The sequence below is a fragment of the Varroa jacobsoni genome, unplaced genomic scaffold, assembly GCF_002532875.2.
Source record: "Varroa jacobsoni isolate VJ856 unplaced genomic scaffold, vjacob_1.0 scaffold_306, whole genome shotgun sequence".
Taxonomy (NCBI): Eukaryota; Metazoa; Arthropoda; class Arachnida; order Mesostigmata; family Varroidae; genus Varroa; species Varroa jacobsoni.
In genome coordinates this window covers 15,208-30,899 of record NW_019213208.1, presented here as the reverse complement: position 1 = coordinate 30,899, position 15,692 = coordinate 15,208, and the positions used below count along the sequence as shown (strand labels likewise).

At 42.1% G+C, this 15,692-nt stretch overlaps 1 protein-coding gene across 1 annotated transcript in view; it reads right to left on the bottom strand.

Annotated features, from left to right (window-relative positions):
* LOC111259218 (uncharacterized) overlaps positions 1 to 15,692 on the bottom strand; it is a 137,477-nt gene that overhangs the window by 108,512 nt on the left and 13,273 nt on the right. Inside the window, exon 2 of the mRNA XM_086967798.1 lies at positions 816 to 1,343. Within this exon, the coding sequence (XP_086823924.1) occupies positions 816 to 1,290 (475 nt within the window). The 5' untranslated portion in view covers positions 1,291 to 1,343. The remainder of the gene's footprint in view (positions 1 to 815; positions 1,344 to 15,692) is intronic.

The window sequence follows — 15,692 nt, the reverse complement described above, 5'->3', positions numbered from 1 at the left end:
AATAATACCATAACCCTTTTAAGGCTTGAAATCCCACAAAAAGATCCACATAGACGAGCACAATTCTGCCCATGGAGGGAAAATTCAGTTCATGGCTTTTGGACGATGGCAGCTTGGACGGCGCAATCTTCCAGGAAGTTGCTAAGGAGACCGACTGACTTTGCAAATGTATCAAGCCTTGAGTTCAGCTACACTAAACATGAGCTCTTCTACATTAGGAAGCGAGCAGTTTGGTAACGAGGCTTCTCTCTAACATCAAGAGCCAACTTAGCAACAGTACCGTAAAGCAGGCTTAGGTACCAAACTCGCCGAATAAAGGAAACGCCAGAAACATAACCAGCTAGAGCATAAATTTTTATTCCGGTTAGTAACAATTGAGATACTGAGAGTTGATGAAAAGGAGTACGCATCCCTTCTTAAAAAACTTGGACATGGGTTTGCGTGTGGATCTGCCTTGAGAAATGTGTGAAAAGTAACTCTTTCAAAGGCTTAGTGTTGAACTTTAAAGGGGAAATGCATCGCCCACAACTACTACCCATTGACTTCATGCCCACAAACGATAGTTCGCCCCGACTACAGTAACCTGATCCAAACGAGAGGTCTTATTGTTTCATTGCTAGGTTAAAAAAAATACTGATTATTTAAATTTGCTGATGAGCTGCATTATGCTATATTTGTATGAACGGCGTGCAAATATTGAAAGCTTAGCGACAGTACGGAGCTCCTTCTAATTTATGCTTCCAGGTAAGTACATGTCATGACACTTGCTGTAATACCTATTCAGTATATCGCATTGTGTTCAGATGTTAACTTACCTGTGCCGGGCAAGAGTGTGTTGAAAATGCCGAGAATGATGGCGAGCGAGGGGTGAAGTAACGGCACAGCCTTCCGGAATCGGCCGTGCCGTTCGCGTATGGAGATGAGCTCGTAGCGCGCTACTGCCTGTCCGTTCTGGATTTCGACACAGTCCGATGGCACCGAGACGACTACCTGACGAACGTCTGGGCGTTGAGGAAACAACCGACCTGGATGATACGAGCCAACCATTCCTCCACTGCTGATTCCACCTCCATAGATGTGTCCGGCCGTCCCATACGAAGAGCCACCATACGACCCAACACCAACGCCAACGCCACCGCCCCCACCCGCGTAGCCGTGGCCCCCGTAGCCACCAATAATCTCCCCTCCGTAACCTCCACCCTCGTAACCTCGTCCAACGCTGCGAGGCCCGAACGACGGTCCTCCTGGGGGCAGCCCGCCGTAATACACCGGCTTGCTCAGGTGGTTCATAAACCCGCTGTAGTCTTGGTAGCCGCCCCTGCCAGCGCCCACGCCATAGCCACCTGTCGACGAGTAAGAAGAATTAAAATGCAAGTGAGAAAGGTTGGGTATCGAATGTTAAGACATCATAAAAATTTAATAATGACCACACTAAAAATGAATATACCTGCAGCGTTAGTTGTGTCTACAAAGGTTATTGATACAAACTAATATAATGAAAAAAAATCCACTTTAATACCGGACATCAGGGATCACGAATGACCACATCGAGAAACAATTCATGAACCTTACCAATGGTCTTCAGTAAAACAACAGCTTATCATTTTAGTAATGTCGTAAATCCTACGATCTTGTCTCATGGTAGTAGAGATAATTACTGTAATCCAAAAAAATGAAAATCGAAATCTGCATAAATAATACATTGTGTAAGGATAATTTGCGGCCCCTCAGTGTAAAAGGAATGTACACAAGCAATCAAAACCACAGAATATTAGATAGAACTGTTTTATAAGCAGACTCACAACTACTGCTTTCTCCTATGCTATGACTGAGCCGCAGGCCTCTTGTAAATATGGCGGAACGTTATATGATAGCTTTCGCACAAAGCGAATTTTCTATTTCCATTGGTGATGATACTCTATCATTTTCAAGCAGTTCGGTCCAGCTATGTGGCGTACTTAATAGTAAACCACACTTATGCTCTTGTATATACTTTGTCTGTAATAAACTAGAAATATAGCTATATCAGAACAATGTCACAACTTAAATGAGTTTAACAAAGTCTAAGGCACGTTGCTTCGTTGCAAGCAAACGAATCGAGGACTCTCTTGCAACCCTGTTAAGAAGCATCACCTGCCGTATTGAGACGTTCAAAGACACGTTGAGACGACGTTCCGTTGACTAACTGACCACCTGCGCCGCACCAGTACGGTACACTCCACCTCACGATTCGGCGATTTAATATACGTACATTCACTACCTCACGGTTTTCCTTACTCAAGGTCTGTTCCGCACTTATTCAAAATCACGGAAGGTTTATCCTATTATAGAAGCCCCTAATGGTCCGTCTTAGAAAACAGTAAACTCGAAAAGGACGTAGGGCTATGAGGCACGACTTCGGTAACGTCGGAAGCGGTTGGGCTAATTTTTATCGGCCTTCGACTGGTGACAACCCCCTATAGACCCCCTGGGCGAACCGATTTATCTCTCGTACACCCCATTCCACTGTTAAATTGGCGAATTAAGCTCGTAGAGAACGGGGTGGACAGGGCGACGATAGACGATTTTCGACGAGTAACGTCTACCGATGTCCACACAGAATGGCTGATTTTTTCCGGCCCTGCCACCCGCTTCTCATCCTTTAAGTAGTAGAGCTTCATCGCCGCCTGTTCGGTTGATCAACGAGGGACTGCTCTGAAGGTAGGAAGCAGCACGAACGAATAGTCAGTGACCCTTCAAAGCCGGGTAACACCGCGCAGAACAGGGAGTGAAAGAAGTTTTCAATTGCGGCTGATGTTGCCTGGCTTGGGGAAAGGACGATCCCAAACGCCTATAGGAACTGAGTCGCCTTCCCTTGCGGCCAGCGAAGATTTATTAAAGTCTAAATTGAGACTCCCCATAGAGGCGGCCGTAGTGGACCTTCCCCCCGCTTGACTAAGTTAGGCAAGAGAACCTTTCTTCATAGCCGCAATTGACCCTTAGCAGGAAGAATGGTTGGTGCAAAGGCGGACGTATTTTTTCTCGCTTCACCCTTTAAACCTCTTTTATCTGTCTCGAAAAAATGGAAACCAAAAAAAAAATGCCGCGGCGCTCAAAACAAAAAAGGGCTCTACGTCCACATTATCGACCCTACACGTACTATGATAGGCATGTAACGGTGGACAAAAAGAACGTGAAACGTATATTTGTCGCGTCGAATAAAACACATAAATGGGTATTTGACATGTTCGACAAAAACCATACCAATACATCCCTGTTACGTCCAGCTCAGTTTAATAAGAAGCTCAGTATTGAGTAGGCAATCGAACTATAATATATATCTTGAATTGAAAGTTGTTAAAATGGTAAAATCCAGCAGACTCAAAATCTGAGCATGGCCATGTGTTTACTTGGAACAAAATGTATGTAGGATACCCAGCGGAAACAACAGCTAATGATCCCACACACGAACTACGCGTATGTTTACCCTAGAATATGGATAGCATCATATCTTCACGTGGTCTTCTCTGTTGAAAAACGAATATGTTTCTATTTGAGCACTTCAGCCAAAGACAACCCATAGAAAACAGTTTCACGTTAGTCGATCAGCTTCGAATCGGATCGAAATTGACTACTTCATACCTGATAACTCTCTCATTCGGATATTGCTTACTAAACACTATGATGACAAGAAAACACGTTTTTTTTATTTCTTGCAGCCAATGGTTGGTGAGCGGTGGGTACCTGTCTTTGTCTTTACGAAGGTCATGGATTTAGAAAACACTAAGGAACCATCCCAATTATATCCCGCAATTCCATCATATCAAATCGATATTAATTTATTTATGATGCTACCAGTAAGATCAATTTGGACGACAACAAACCTTAGAGACATCACGAAACGAGGAGGTTAGTAATGGTGATCGTAGCACTAGCCGCAGCAGCGATGGCAAGACTGTCGGAAAAGCAGGTTACTGCTGTCCTATAGATCGTTCGATATAATTCAAGCTCTATACGGGCTAAGCCGTGTGTATTCGAGTTGCATACGTCGAGTTTCTGAGCATTGCTTTTAACTCATTAACCTGTTAACCGGTTTAACAACCTGGGCGGTTGGAGACAAACGGTACACTATGTGTCATAAAAAGTTGTTTGCGATTTCAGTTTCGACCCAGTCCCTTCTCCCGGTACAACTCTGTTTTCTTCGCGACATGAACCGACGGAACGAACTGGGCAGATGATGAGGATCATTCCGAAGAATAAGAGCCCATTTTTCAGGATTGACGCAAAGCAGGATTGGTTGAAGGAACAACTGCGGTATCTGCGACAGCAACAGCAGGAGCAATGATTTCCTCAGATGTTTAGTTGGAGAGAGATTGGTAGAATTCAGATATAGAAAGCAGGGCCAGGAGGAAATATCAAATTCTAACTGAACAGCTGAGCTGAAACATTTCTGAAAATGAAGAGTCTATCGCCGACCCACCAGTAAAAGCATCTAACTAGGAAGTGAATAAAGCGCTTATATATATGAGACACAAATTGTAGGATAAAGGGTTGTTGGACGCGTTTTAGGAGCACTGAAACAAAAATTTGCCGACAAGCTCGTCGGACCTCAGATATTATTAGATAGACCCGCATAGCTGCTACAAACGTTCATGTTAGATAGGATAGATTTTATCTAGAAAAATAAAGCGGCTGGCGGGTAAAAAAGGATTAGAAAAAGGAAATGCAATAAATTGAAAACTCTACGACGATAAGCGACTACCTTTATGAGGCCCATTGAGATTTCAGAGCGTAGACATTTTTTGATTGCCCATTACGTACGGAACTGTAAAAGCAGCCGACTCAGCTTGTTGGCCTTCTGGCCTGCAACTATAACTGCTCGAACAACAACAACAACAACAACAACGACGACAACGACGACAGCACTCTAAAGCCAACAATCGACTAGACTAATTAGATAATAACAATAATTATAACTGGTGTAATTTATTCATTAAGTCAGCTTTTCCTTCTCAGTGAAGTAAAAGTAGCTGTCTTTAGCCAAGGCACACGAGCGTGCCGTTGTTAATTGGGAGAGCTATTGAGTTTGGAGCGGTTCTCTGCGATCGCCTCGAGTTCTTCTCCATACGTTTCAGCAAAGTTCCATTGATGGCTGGACCTCTCTGCCGATCAGGTCATACGGTTCTAGCAATAACATATGTACGTTGCTTGTATGAAGATAAACTAGTAATGCACCCTACTAATAGATTTAAAATTTCGATAAATGATATTCGCTTATGCATGCGCAGCACTATAGATCCTATTGTAGACCACTTTCATTTTGCAATATATACAACTATGAACCATTTTTTTGACTATAACTAACAGGCCACAACGGCTCAAGCAGGAGACATTACTACTCACCTTTACTAACTCTGTGATCTAGATTTGAGCACGACTAGACGAGGAAGGTTACTGAGAGAAGGTTGCATAGTGGAGCACGGATATGAATTTCTTCTGATCGAAATCTGCTGTACTTTAGCTTATACTAGATCTGTTTTCTCGCTAGTTCGTTAAATCAGTAGAACTTCCGGAAACGAGAGTGCATAACCTAGCCAATTGAAAAACAACAATGTATTAACTGAATTCAGCTGTGGTTAGTGTCCTGAGAAAACGCTGTAAGGTCAGAGAACTTCGCAGGCCAATGAACGTGTTCAGCTCACTTTCGTTTCAAGTAGGGCGCGACGTCTTTGACTTTGACTCTTCCACCATGAATTACCATTATTGGTAGAGGTCACCTCAGATAAGATGCCATTTGCTCAAGCAACTGACGTAGTCTCTGCGTCGTTCAGGGTTACCGAGAGCTTGTTCACAGGGAAATACCTGTTATCTTACCCACTATACATTAATCATTGTGTTAATTCCATTGGGAATTGTTATCGAATAGAGCATTATACTTTTGGACGGTGGAAAGCGAAAAGTCACCGCTGCTAGAAAAGCCCTCCAGACTGGTCAGGATTCTTAACCTGCTATAACAAACACAAACGTAAATTATCCCGATGACTGACGAATGTTAATCGATATCTTCAAATACACTATTCATGGCCACAGCAATGGCGATAGTCTAATCTGTAGAAAATAGAACAAAGCCATCTCTGTTTTCACGACTCGGCAGCCTCGCCGCTTTGACCTCATCGGTTTGTTTAATTAAAACGAGCTCTTGTTTTCCCCTACCTCCAGCACTGGAAATAGGTTCACGCTTTTGAAGCCAGTAGCAGCAGAGTTCGACATAAGACTAATCGAAATCAGCAGCATGTGCGTTTTCTATGTCATGATTGACGTCACTGGATGGTAATCGGCAATTTCTAATAGTACAATGATGTTCCGTATGCAAGATATTCGCTCACTTTCACTTCAGCTAAGTGGCAGGAGAACCCGTGCTCGTTAAACGACATATACTTCCCCACTCTACCAACGAAACTGTACAGACGAATTTATGTACACTGTGAATATGTGACAAGACACTGATACCCGGTGCTATGTTAGAAGAACATCACAGGCTCACTTCAGCGAAACAATAATGGCCTTTGAAAATAAGGCCACAGGAAAACTCTGGAAGCACATAGAAAGGAACAACATGGAAGTATACTTATTCCGCTGCCTTCAATTTTTTCCTCAAAACGATTAACGTCAAAACAAAAAAGAATATCATTAGTGTGGTCTTTTTGTCTCAGCTAGATGGTTTTCTCTATACACTTCGGTACGATAAAATCATGCTTATGTGGCATCGTAGTGTAAAATATTAGAGCACTGCATGCATGTCCGGCGTATCGCTAACAGGCAACATTTGATTGATCGATACTGCAATCCTCACTCCAGGTGAAAAGAGTTCAGAAGAAAAAATATTTTTTAGCTTCAAAAATCAGAGTTCACTCGTATATCATAGCGCTACGGAAATTGGATTGGGTAAGACATTAGCCAAGGAGGCTTTAAGCGAAATCACAGTACGTAAATGACGGCAACGATTCAAGGACCGGCATTGGACTACTGAAGACAAGCGACGAGGTGGTCAGATTTTGAAGGACAGAACGCATTGCCGCAATCAAAGAGGCTTCTCACAGCTTGAAGTCTAAGGGCTCTGTCGACTATAAGAGCATTTTTACGGAACTACAAGCCATATGCTATAAATGCGAAAATCGGGTGAATCCCCGCTAATTGAACTGAAAGGTGTGCTCCCTCGTGCGATTTGGGAAACTTAAGTCAACAAAAAAAAAAGCATACGAAACATGGAGTGTAGTTATTTAACGACAACGCTACAGCTTATCACTAGGCCTCAATTATTTTCTGGATTAAGCAAAAATATTTAACTTTGGCTTCTATCGGCTTATTTTCCCCATCCAACTCCGAATCATTACGGGATTCTCTAAGCCCAAAAAAAGCAATCGATGAGCAAACATATCCCACTACCGCTTTATTTTGAAAAAGAAAAAGGGTAACCGGGTATGGGACGCGAATGATCAATGCCTAGAGGCTGTCAGAGGTCTATGTAATCTATAAAGGCAAGTACCTATAAAACATGTTAAAAGATCTTCATTCTAGCTAAACATTATTTGATCACAAAATCTGCTGGATTTGCTTGTAACAGCCTAATAAATGCATATTTCATGTTTTAATTGTTATTTTCGGCATTAATTAAAAGCGTATTGTTGACGATTATCTCACCTTTGAAGCTATGGCGTACAAGGCCTCTCTTACTTATTGCTTCTCCCATTGAGTGACGTATTTGTGGGTTTGCCATCCTACAATCTAAAAAAGTTTAATTTGAGGGTCAGATCAACGTGTTGATTCGCCGTTGCGGCCTCGAGCCTGGGATAACGCTAACATTAAGTATTAGGCCGCCTAACTGGTAAGTGCTTACATTGTTAACGAGTTTGTTATCCAACACCCTAACAGTCGACGTCGGCAAAATATCAACGATGTGCTCTTATCTTCACAAGATCCCGTGAATTTTAAGCTTACATCTTCCCTTTGGCAACGCAATGATGGATTTATCCTTTGCACTCTTACTTCTTTGGCACCTGCCGGTGTTGCTTCTCTGTCGAGGAGATCATCAAGAAAATAGGACTCGGGTGCTATTGTAGTCACTATACAAAATACGAGTAAACTTAGGCTCCGCCGACTTTTTTTTCGAGCGGATGAGTAGACAGCGAAGGGACGAGTGAAAGAGGCTACACACAAAATCCCTTATATGGTTACTTTGTAAGTAAATAACATGTCGAAATCTTATGTACTTCATAATCGCTTCTTTTACCTGCTTTGGGTCTTATCTGAGCTGGCTTCTGTAGCCCGACCTGATGTGGGACCCGAGAACCTTCAAGTCGTTTAACACACTTGAACAATTCACGCTTCCAGATGTGCTACATGACCGAGCGCATATCAAAGTCAAATCGAAACATGCGAGAATCAGTCACATAAAACATGAAAATTTCAGTCACAACCTGGAACAGACGAGTTCGAAGTTGCTTAAGAGCCAAAAAAAAAACTTTTATAATTATCCGAATATAAATCGTTGAGCTTCCATGCCTCTTAACCAGCCGAAAATTTTTTGAGCATTCTTCAGTAGGTGTTGATCCTTATTTACAGCTAACAAAGTGTGCATTCTTGCCGGCCTATCATTTTCTTGTTGCTTCCTCGTTTGCCCCCATCGAAGGCTTTGAATGACCAGCATTGTGCTTTCGTTCTCCAGTAATGGAGTGACCGAGGTTGCCATAACGACTGACAAATGAAAAACGAGGGCACACACACAGCGCGTCAAACTACGTGTCTGTTGACTATATCCGTTGTAACTACTAAAGACCATTTTCTCACTTGGAATACCGTTAGGCTTCGTTTTTGCATCGTGGCCACCATTACTATTGTTGTCTATCTAATTTGTAATCCTACAAATACGGTAGCAATAAGTAAAATAAATAAATATACCTTCAGCACGATCCACATACAAGGGGTGGACGTGTTAAGACGCAGAATCTATGCTTGCTCAGTTACATCCGCCCCAGTCCGAACAATTTTAATCATCTTGGCCGCTGCCTATTATTAGTGCCTACTAATGGCAGTCCGTAATCATGACGCTGATAAAATCAGGCCTTGTCAGCTTTGTAGGCTGGCCTGGTTTGCAGCGCCACCCCATAGTCTTTTTTCCTCTATCACTGTAGGCTTATCTTGTGTCTACTGGTATTATGGGAAGTGACGCTTTTAAGACCGGATAAAGAAAAAGAAGGCTAATAATGGTGCCTTTAGCTGTCGCTGAGTAAATGAATGTCGTTTCGCTCGGCGTTAGTTCGGCCCTCAAACTGTTTACTCTCAAATGTATTAGTGCGCAGTAGTGGTCGTAGTGGCAAAAACCGAACACGACTATTTTAAGAGTCACACACAGGCTAACGGTGCAGTATAATGGGAGTTCAGAAGCTGGGTTAGAAGAAGCGCTTAGATGCAAAACAGTACCTGCTGATGGCGTTCGTCCTGCGATTTAACTCCGATGCTGGAGTTATGTCTGCTGGATTTCCTGTTGGTCAAATCCACCCGCCGCCCCAACAAGCCGAACAGCACAAACAGACACAGATATCACCGCAGCCTCCGCGACAACTGCCATTGCTGCCTCGTTGCTTGGCCGGGTATAAGAGAAATGTACCCTGCTTCTATCACAGTAGACAAAAAGGCTTCTCGCCTTGTTCATCCTGTTGCCCTCTATGTGTTTTCTCAATCTGCCTCTATTTTCAGATTTTTTTTTCATTATTCGATCTTGACACAAGCTAGCCGGCAGCTGCTAGTCTGCTTGTTGTCGGGGTGTTAATTGTCCTGGACATACTTGTCCTATCTTGTGCTGTACCCTGTATTCCCTTAGTATGCTAAGCTCTACTCTTCTCTGTATGTACGTGTCGTCTTCTATAGTATCAGTTCCAGCGGCTAGTTGCTACAAACAAAGGCTGCCACTACGACGAAGGACGACCGCAGGCTGCATCAGTTTTTCTACGTGTGACTGATGCCAGTGGTACGGCTGCTACGTGAGGCCGCTGTAGCGCCGTTACCATGGCTCTTCTTGTGCCATTTATTGCTATCCATGTTATCTCCTCCGCCGTCGTCATGGCTAGCCAGCCAGTCGACCAACCGGACAGGCATCATCGTCGTCAACTTGTCTCGGTTCTTGGTTCGGCTGCACGACCGCCCACTCCTTCATGTACTCCCTCTTCCATGCTATTCTTCTTTTTCTGCTACTCGTTAGGAGAATCAGAAAAGCCAGAGATGAAGAACAACGAGCTTCATTCTTTCGTCGTCGCCCGGACTCGTGTGCCCCACCTCCGCTTCCCTACCGGAACGCAACGAGCCGTTGTCTAGAAGCAAAAGCTACTGCATTACATTAGACAAAGTCAAACGCAATGCCGATCAGACTGAAACGCTACCAAATAGAGTAGTTTTTTTTCCAAGCCCCGCATCGTGCTGGTAGAGATGCCGTCAGGTGCGGACAGCAAATGGCCATAGTGGTCGAAAAACTTTGTGAACACAAGACGGAAAGACCAAAGAATTTATAACTACAAGCCAATGTACATGCACTTGTAGTTAGATATATAAATGACCACCCGGAGTAGGCTAAGCTTGCTCGCAAATGAGCGGGACTATGAAGAATTCATCCAAAAGCCGTGTCGATAAGCTGGCAAAATAATTCCTCTTTTTTTTTTCTTCTATTAATTCTTCTACTCGTTCTGATATTAAGAGGTAGTTATTTGTCTTTTTATCCTTCGTGAGACAGAGCGTCTGGTCAAGCTCATCCATAAATCCGCCCACATGGATCGTAAAGGTGAACTCCGCCTTGAATTTTTACCTTCCCAGAGTGCTGCATCTGGCAAAGAGACTGGGGACTATTGAAGCTATCAAGTCACTTAAAAAGGTGCCATAGGTACAACTATAAATATACAGTATTTGGGCATAATTTAGTTTCACAGTATCATATTAAATCCTCACTGCTTGCCTGTTAAGGTGTTATATAGATTTCTCTGTCCGATTGTGCATTGTATGCATGCGGTTTTGTGATATGTGAGCGACGTATTCCTATTGACAAATGCTTCAAAATTCAAAGAATAATCTGAGTTTTTTTTTCTATTCGCGCAACATTGGCTGCCTCTTCATTTTCTTAATTAAATACTTATCAAGTTCTTTTCATATCAGACGTCTGCTGTCTTACGTCGCTCCTTCCGCGGCCTAACTTAATTTATCTCGATCGACGCTCGCGGGCGCCTAATGCAGCTCATTAAAGTAAAGAAGGCTTAACAACCGCATGGAAATGGAGAATCCGCAGGCTGGAGCAGAAAGGAGTGTTCGAGCAAGTGGTTGTGCCGGTGAGAAGATGGCCTGCGGTCAAAATCAGGGGCACGGGAAAACGTCCATGTAGTCAAGGCATATCACGAGGAAAATGGCAATAAACGCTAATGTGGGGCCTGAAGCGATTTCGTAACAAAAAGACTGAATATATAGGGAAGCCGTCAGGTACGTAAAGTTCACGGTAACATTTGAGAAAGAATGCTTAAAGCATCGATAAGGTGTGCAACGAATTAGCAATTTTCACATAATAGCCAAAAATAAAAAGAATTATAGTTAGAATAGTAGATAAAAAGGTCAAAGTCCGCGTAATGACACAATGAGCCAATGGATGAATTTTAATACGTTTCACATTTTGAAACTCAATGTCTCTAAGTGTAAGCAATAGCGTATAGAACTTGATGCCAAATGTCTGGGATCATAAAACGGCGGGCAGTCTTCCTCTTTTTCTGATGCAATGCTTAATGCAGCTCAGAATTTCAAACTGTGTAAGAAATATATTTCTACTATTCATCGTCTCAAAAATAAGTATTAGGGTTGTTTATTATTTACAGTGTTACAACGAAATGAAACGAAACCTTCAAGGCCCCGTTTTCTGCCACGTAGCCTACATATCGAAAGTCAACTAACAATACTATCTAGATAGAATTCATCGAAACGCTTCAACGAAGTGCACAGACATTGGGTAAAATACTCAAGGTCGGTATTAAAACTTCTACAAAATGGCAGCCACCTCACAATTAAGAGCTAAGTGAAACGATCAGCATACATCTGACTCCAAACGCCCAGAATGTATGGAAGTCTTCTCTAATATATTACAGACGAATGATGTCGACTTGTTCTCAAAATTGGTGCCAAAAATGGTAAAACTATAAAGGTACGCAAAATGCGCATCAAGGTCTTCGATTGAAGTGTCCGTGTCCTGCTCCCGTATACTGCATATTTACTATATTCGGTCATAGAAACGATATGTGTAAACGAACTTTGACCATGGACGAAACTATGCACTAGCCGAATCGATACGCAGTATCATTAGGGGCATTAAGTACAACCAGACGACAAAGGAAGCACTAGCTTTGGTCCGGACTTATTTACGAAACTCAGTTAATCACTATCTTATATGGCCGCGTTTCTTGTTTTAATATTAACCACCGTATTATCGAACGATTTTGGCGTCGCTAAGCGGAAGCGGGGACATCTTGATTACGAGTGGAGTTGATCACCAGAAGACGGAAGCCAGGGCCAGCCGGTGCCTGTACCGCGACCTAGCTCGTTTGTCCATCTAGGGCTCGTGAGCTTTTTGTTGAAATTTTCGTAATCGGTCGCTTGGTTGGCCTAACATGATCATACGAACCCCACAGGAATTAATTATCTATCCCGACGCCGTAATCGGATTTGATAAGTATAGAGACGCGTCAGCTCCAAACATCTCAAATGCGTCGTTCGCTAAATGTGGCGAGTTACCTGGCTGTGTTTTTATTTTATTTATTATTTTATTAAATAATATTATTATTAACAAAACTTACGCTAGCAGAGAGGAGGTATATGGAAGCACAGCGGCCGCGGAGATTCCTTTGTATCGTTTAATCAAGTATTTGTAGAAAATAAGCCCATCTTATTTTCGATGTTTCCCTTTTTCTCTCTCTTTTAGCCTTTCTTAGTAAAGAAACACCAACATTAACATGCCGCAATATTTTTTAGCTTTTATTATAAGTTAACGTTAAACGCACTGCCAGGCGCTTTATTCGTATTGTCAGCGTTTAAATCAAGTTTCCGCCGTCGACATTGCCACAATTAACTATGGGAAAATGGGACAAAATTAGGTCACTAGAGTCGTTACCTTTCGTTATGCAGACTTTCCCTTGTTTTTCGCCGTGTTCAAACCTTGCCTCGTGGGGTTTCTTACAGCAGTTTGCCTGCAAACGATCTAGAAATGCATACCCAGATATATTGAATTCGACCTTTGTTTCCATAAAGAGCACATTAAAAAACAATTAACGGTCAGCTTATGCAAGCAAAATGATCAATATCGATATATATAAAAAAAAATCGGAAAAAATAATACTCATTGTCCACCTTATTATGCCTTACGTATATATATTATCGGTAAGTTCAGTCTTCGCAGTAGTAATAAACGTCTACCGCTCTGATTATCTAATCTAGTTAAGTGTCTTGAGCTTGTAGAGCCGATAACGCCTTTTGGGCACTGCTTTAGGTAGATGATTTTATCTGGGCTCGGAAGGGTGTCCAGCAAAACTGGACTCCTGCAGTTGGCTCAGAACTCAATCGTTCTAGCGATTTGTAGATAGTGACACGATCAGAAATACAAGCGCGGCGTTGTTAGCGAAGAAACGGAGCCACTGAGGACACACTTATTTACATTTCCTTTATTTAGTAGTGGGGCTCTCGCATACGAGGGCAAGAGAGAGGAAGAAAAAATGAACGATTTGCACAAACGAATCTAAGCATCAATATCTTCGGTGACAAAATATTTAGAAACTGCGTTAGCCAGTATGGGTGTATGTGCATTTGACTAAATATACCGTATGCTAGTATAAACCCATCTAAACGAGGACTTGTACATCCCACTTACGTTCGGTAAGTGGGGGGTTACAGGTACGATCGGTAAATTAACTTCCCTAATTTTCTTAATTTGGCTCATCTGCGCAAAGATCTCACCATTTGTCATTTCCTGTTTCCACGTGGTTTGTCATACGCTCGAAATGAACGGAGCTATATGAATTGAAAATCTTGGCACTTATAGCCATGCCTAGAGTTCACGCTAGAACGATTAGAAAATGTGCTTATTTTCAAAAAAAAAAAGGGGCAGTTCGTATCACTGACAAAAATACGTTTCATATAAATGGTACGTGCTCTCAAGATGAGGCTGTCCAGGGTTGATTATTTTTGTCGTCGGTGAGATACTTTAGGCAGTTTTAGTTTGGGAATGGACCGGAGCTACCTAATAGAAGGAAAAACTTAACAGAGGCAGAATGACAATATTTTAATGTACTGGTATCATAATAGAAATTTGACGTTTGTCTAATAAAATCAGGTGAAAAATTTTAACGCTGAAAGGAGCACGGCACAACACTGAAAAACCTAGCGTCTTAGCTTGTCGGCAACACTTGAGTGGTATAGCAGCGATCAAACTAAATCAGAAAAAATAAAGGGCAAAGCGCGACTACAAAAATCGCTAGATACCCTAAATTCGGCATCGCATTTTAAAAGCAAACGCTAAACAGCTACATATGTTCATACATATTTGGCGCTACTATACACACACTTATATAATATTTACACTTTACAAGATTTAATGCAAAAATTGCTACACAATTTAACTTCACGAAGGAAATAAGCACTCTGTCTGGTCGATCCAACATAGACTTAACCATATATATATATATATATATAAAGTAAAAAATACCTTTTTTTTTCCTAACTCTGTACACCGTTTGAAAGAGCTCTCTCTTGAGATTCTGTGGTGTGGTGAACCAAATTTTAAGGACGAGTTGAAGCTCTAAAGATGAAGATTCTATGCAAAACAACTGTTTATTTACTCTATCTTGCCTTTCATCGAAATAGAAAGCTCATTAAAGACTCTGTAATCTAGAAAACTGTTCGAAGAGACCAGTTAAGCTTAAAGATGGAATCTAAGAAAGAAGCACCCCACTCCGGTAGGCTATATGAAGTACTCGAATGGCAATCATTTCAAGAGGTAAGCTGCGAAGACCAGACTGCTGTTGGACATCTTGACTGTATGGAATTTTATTAAGAACTAGGTCTCGAAGTGCCTCAGGGAATAGGTAGACAAGAAAAATATGGCACCAAACAACGAACAACCACAATGATAGACTTTTACACACAAGTGTTACGGGTGACGAGAAGCGGAGTCTTTCCGTTTGTATGCGACAGAGAAGTAAATGGCTAACTCGAGGAGAAACGTCTAGGTTTAAAGGTAAGCCGGATCTCTATCCTGAGAAGACTACAATTTGCGCTGGGTAGGATTGGAAGTGCTCGAGGGAACAAATCGGTTAAAAAGCATTTGTATATGGCTCAGTTACATCAATTGAATGAGGCCATCCAAGAGAAAAGACCCGATTGATGAGGCTTTTTGCCCTATTACAATGCTAAGCCGCACCTGGCAAACTCTGCAAAAGCTGACCTGAAAGAGCTTAAGTGGTAGGTTTTTTACATCCACTATATTTTTTAAATCCTGCCCCCTACGAATTTTCATCTTCTCTGGTTACTGGTAAATTAAGTTAAAAGTCGCGCCTTTGACAATGAAAGGACTCCTAAGGAGTTCTTCACAATCAGATTTGAGAATTTCTGTCACAATGGGATGCATAAATTGGTTGATAGAT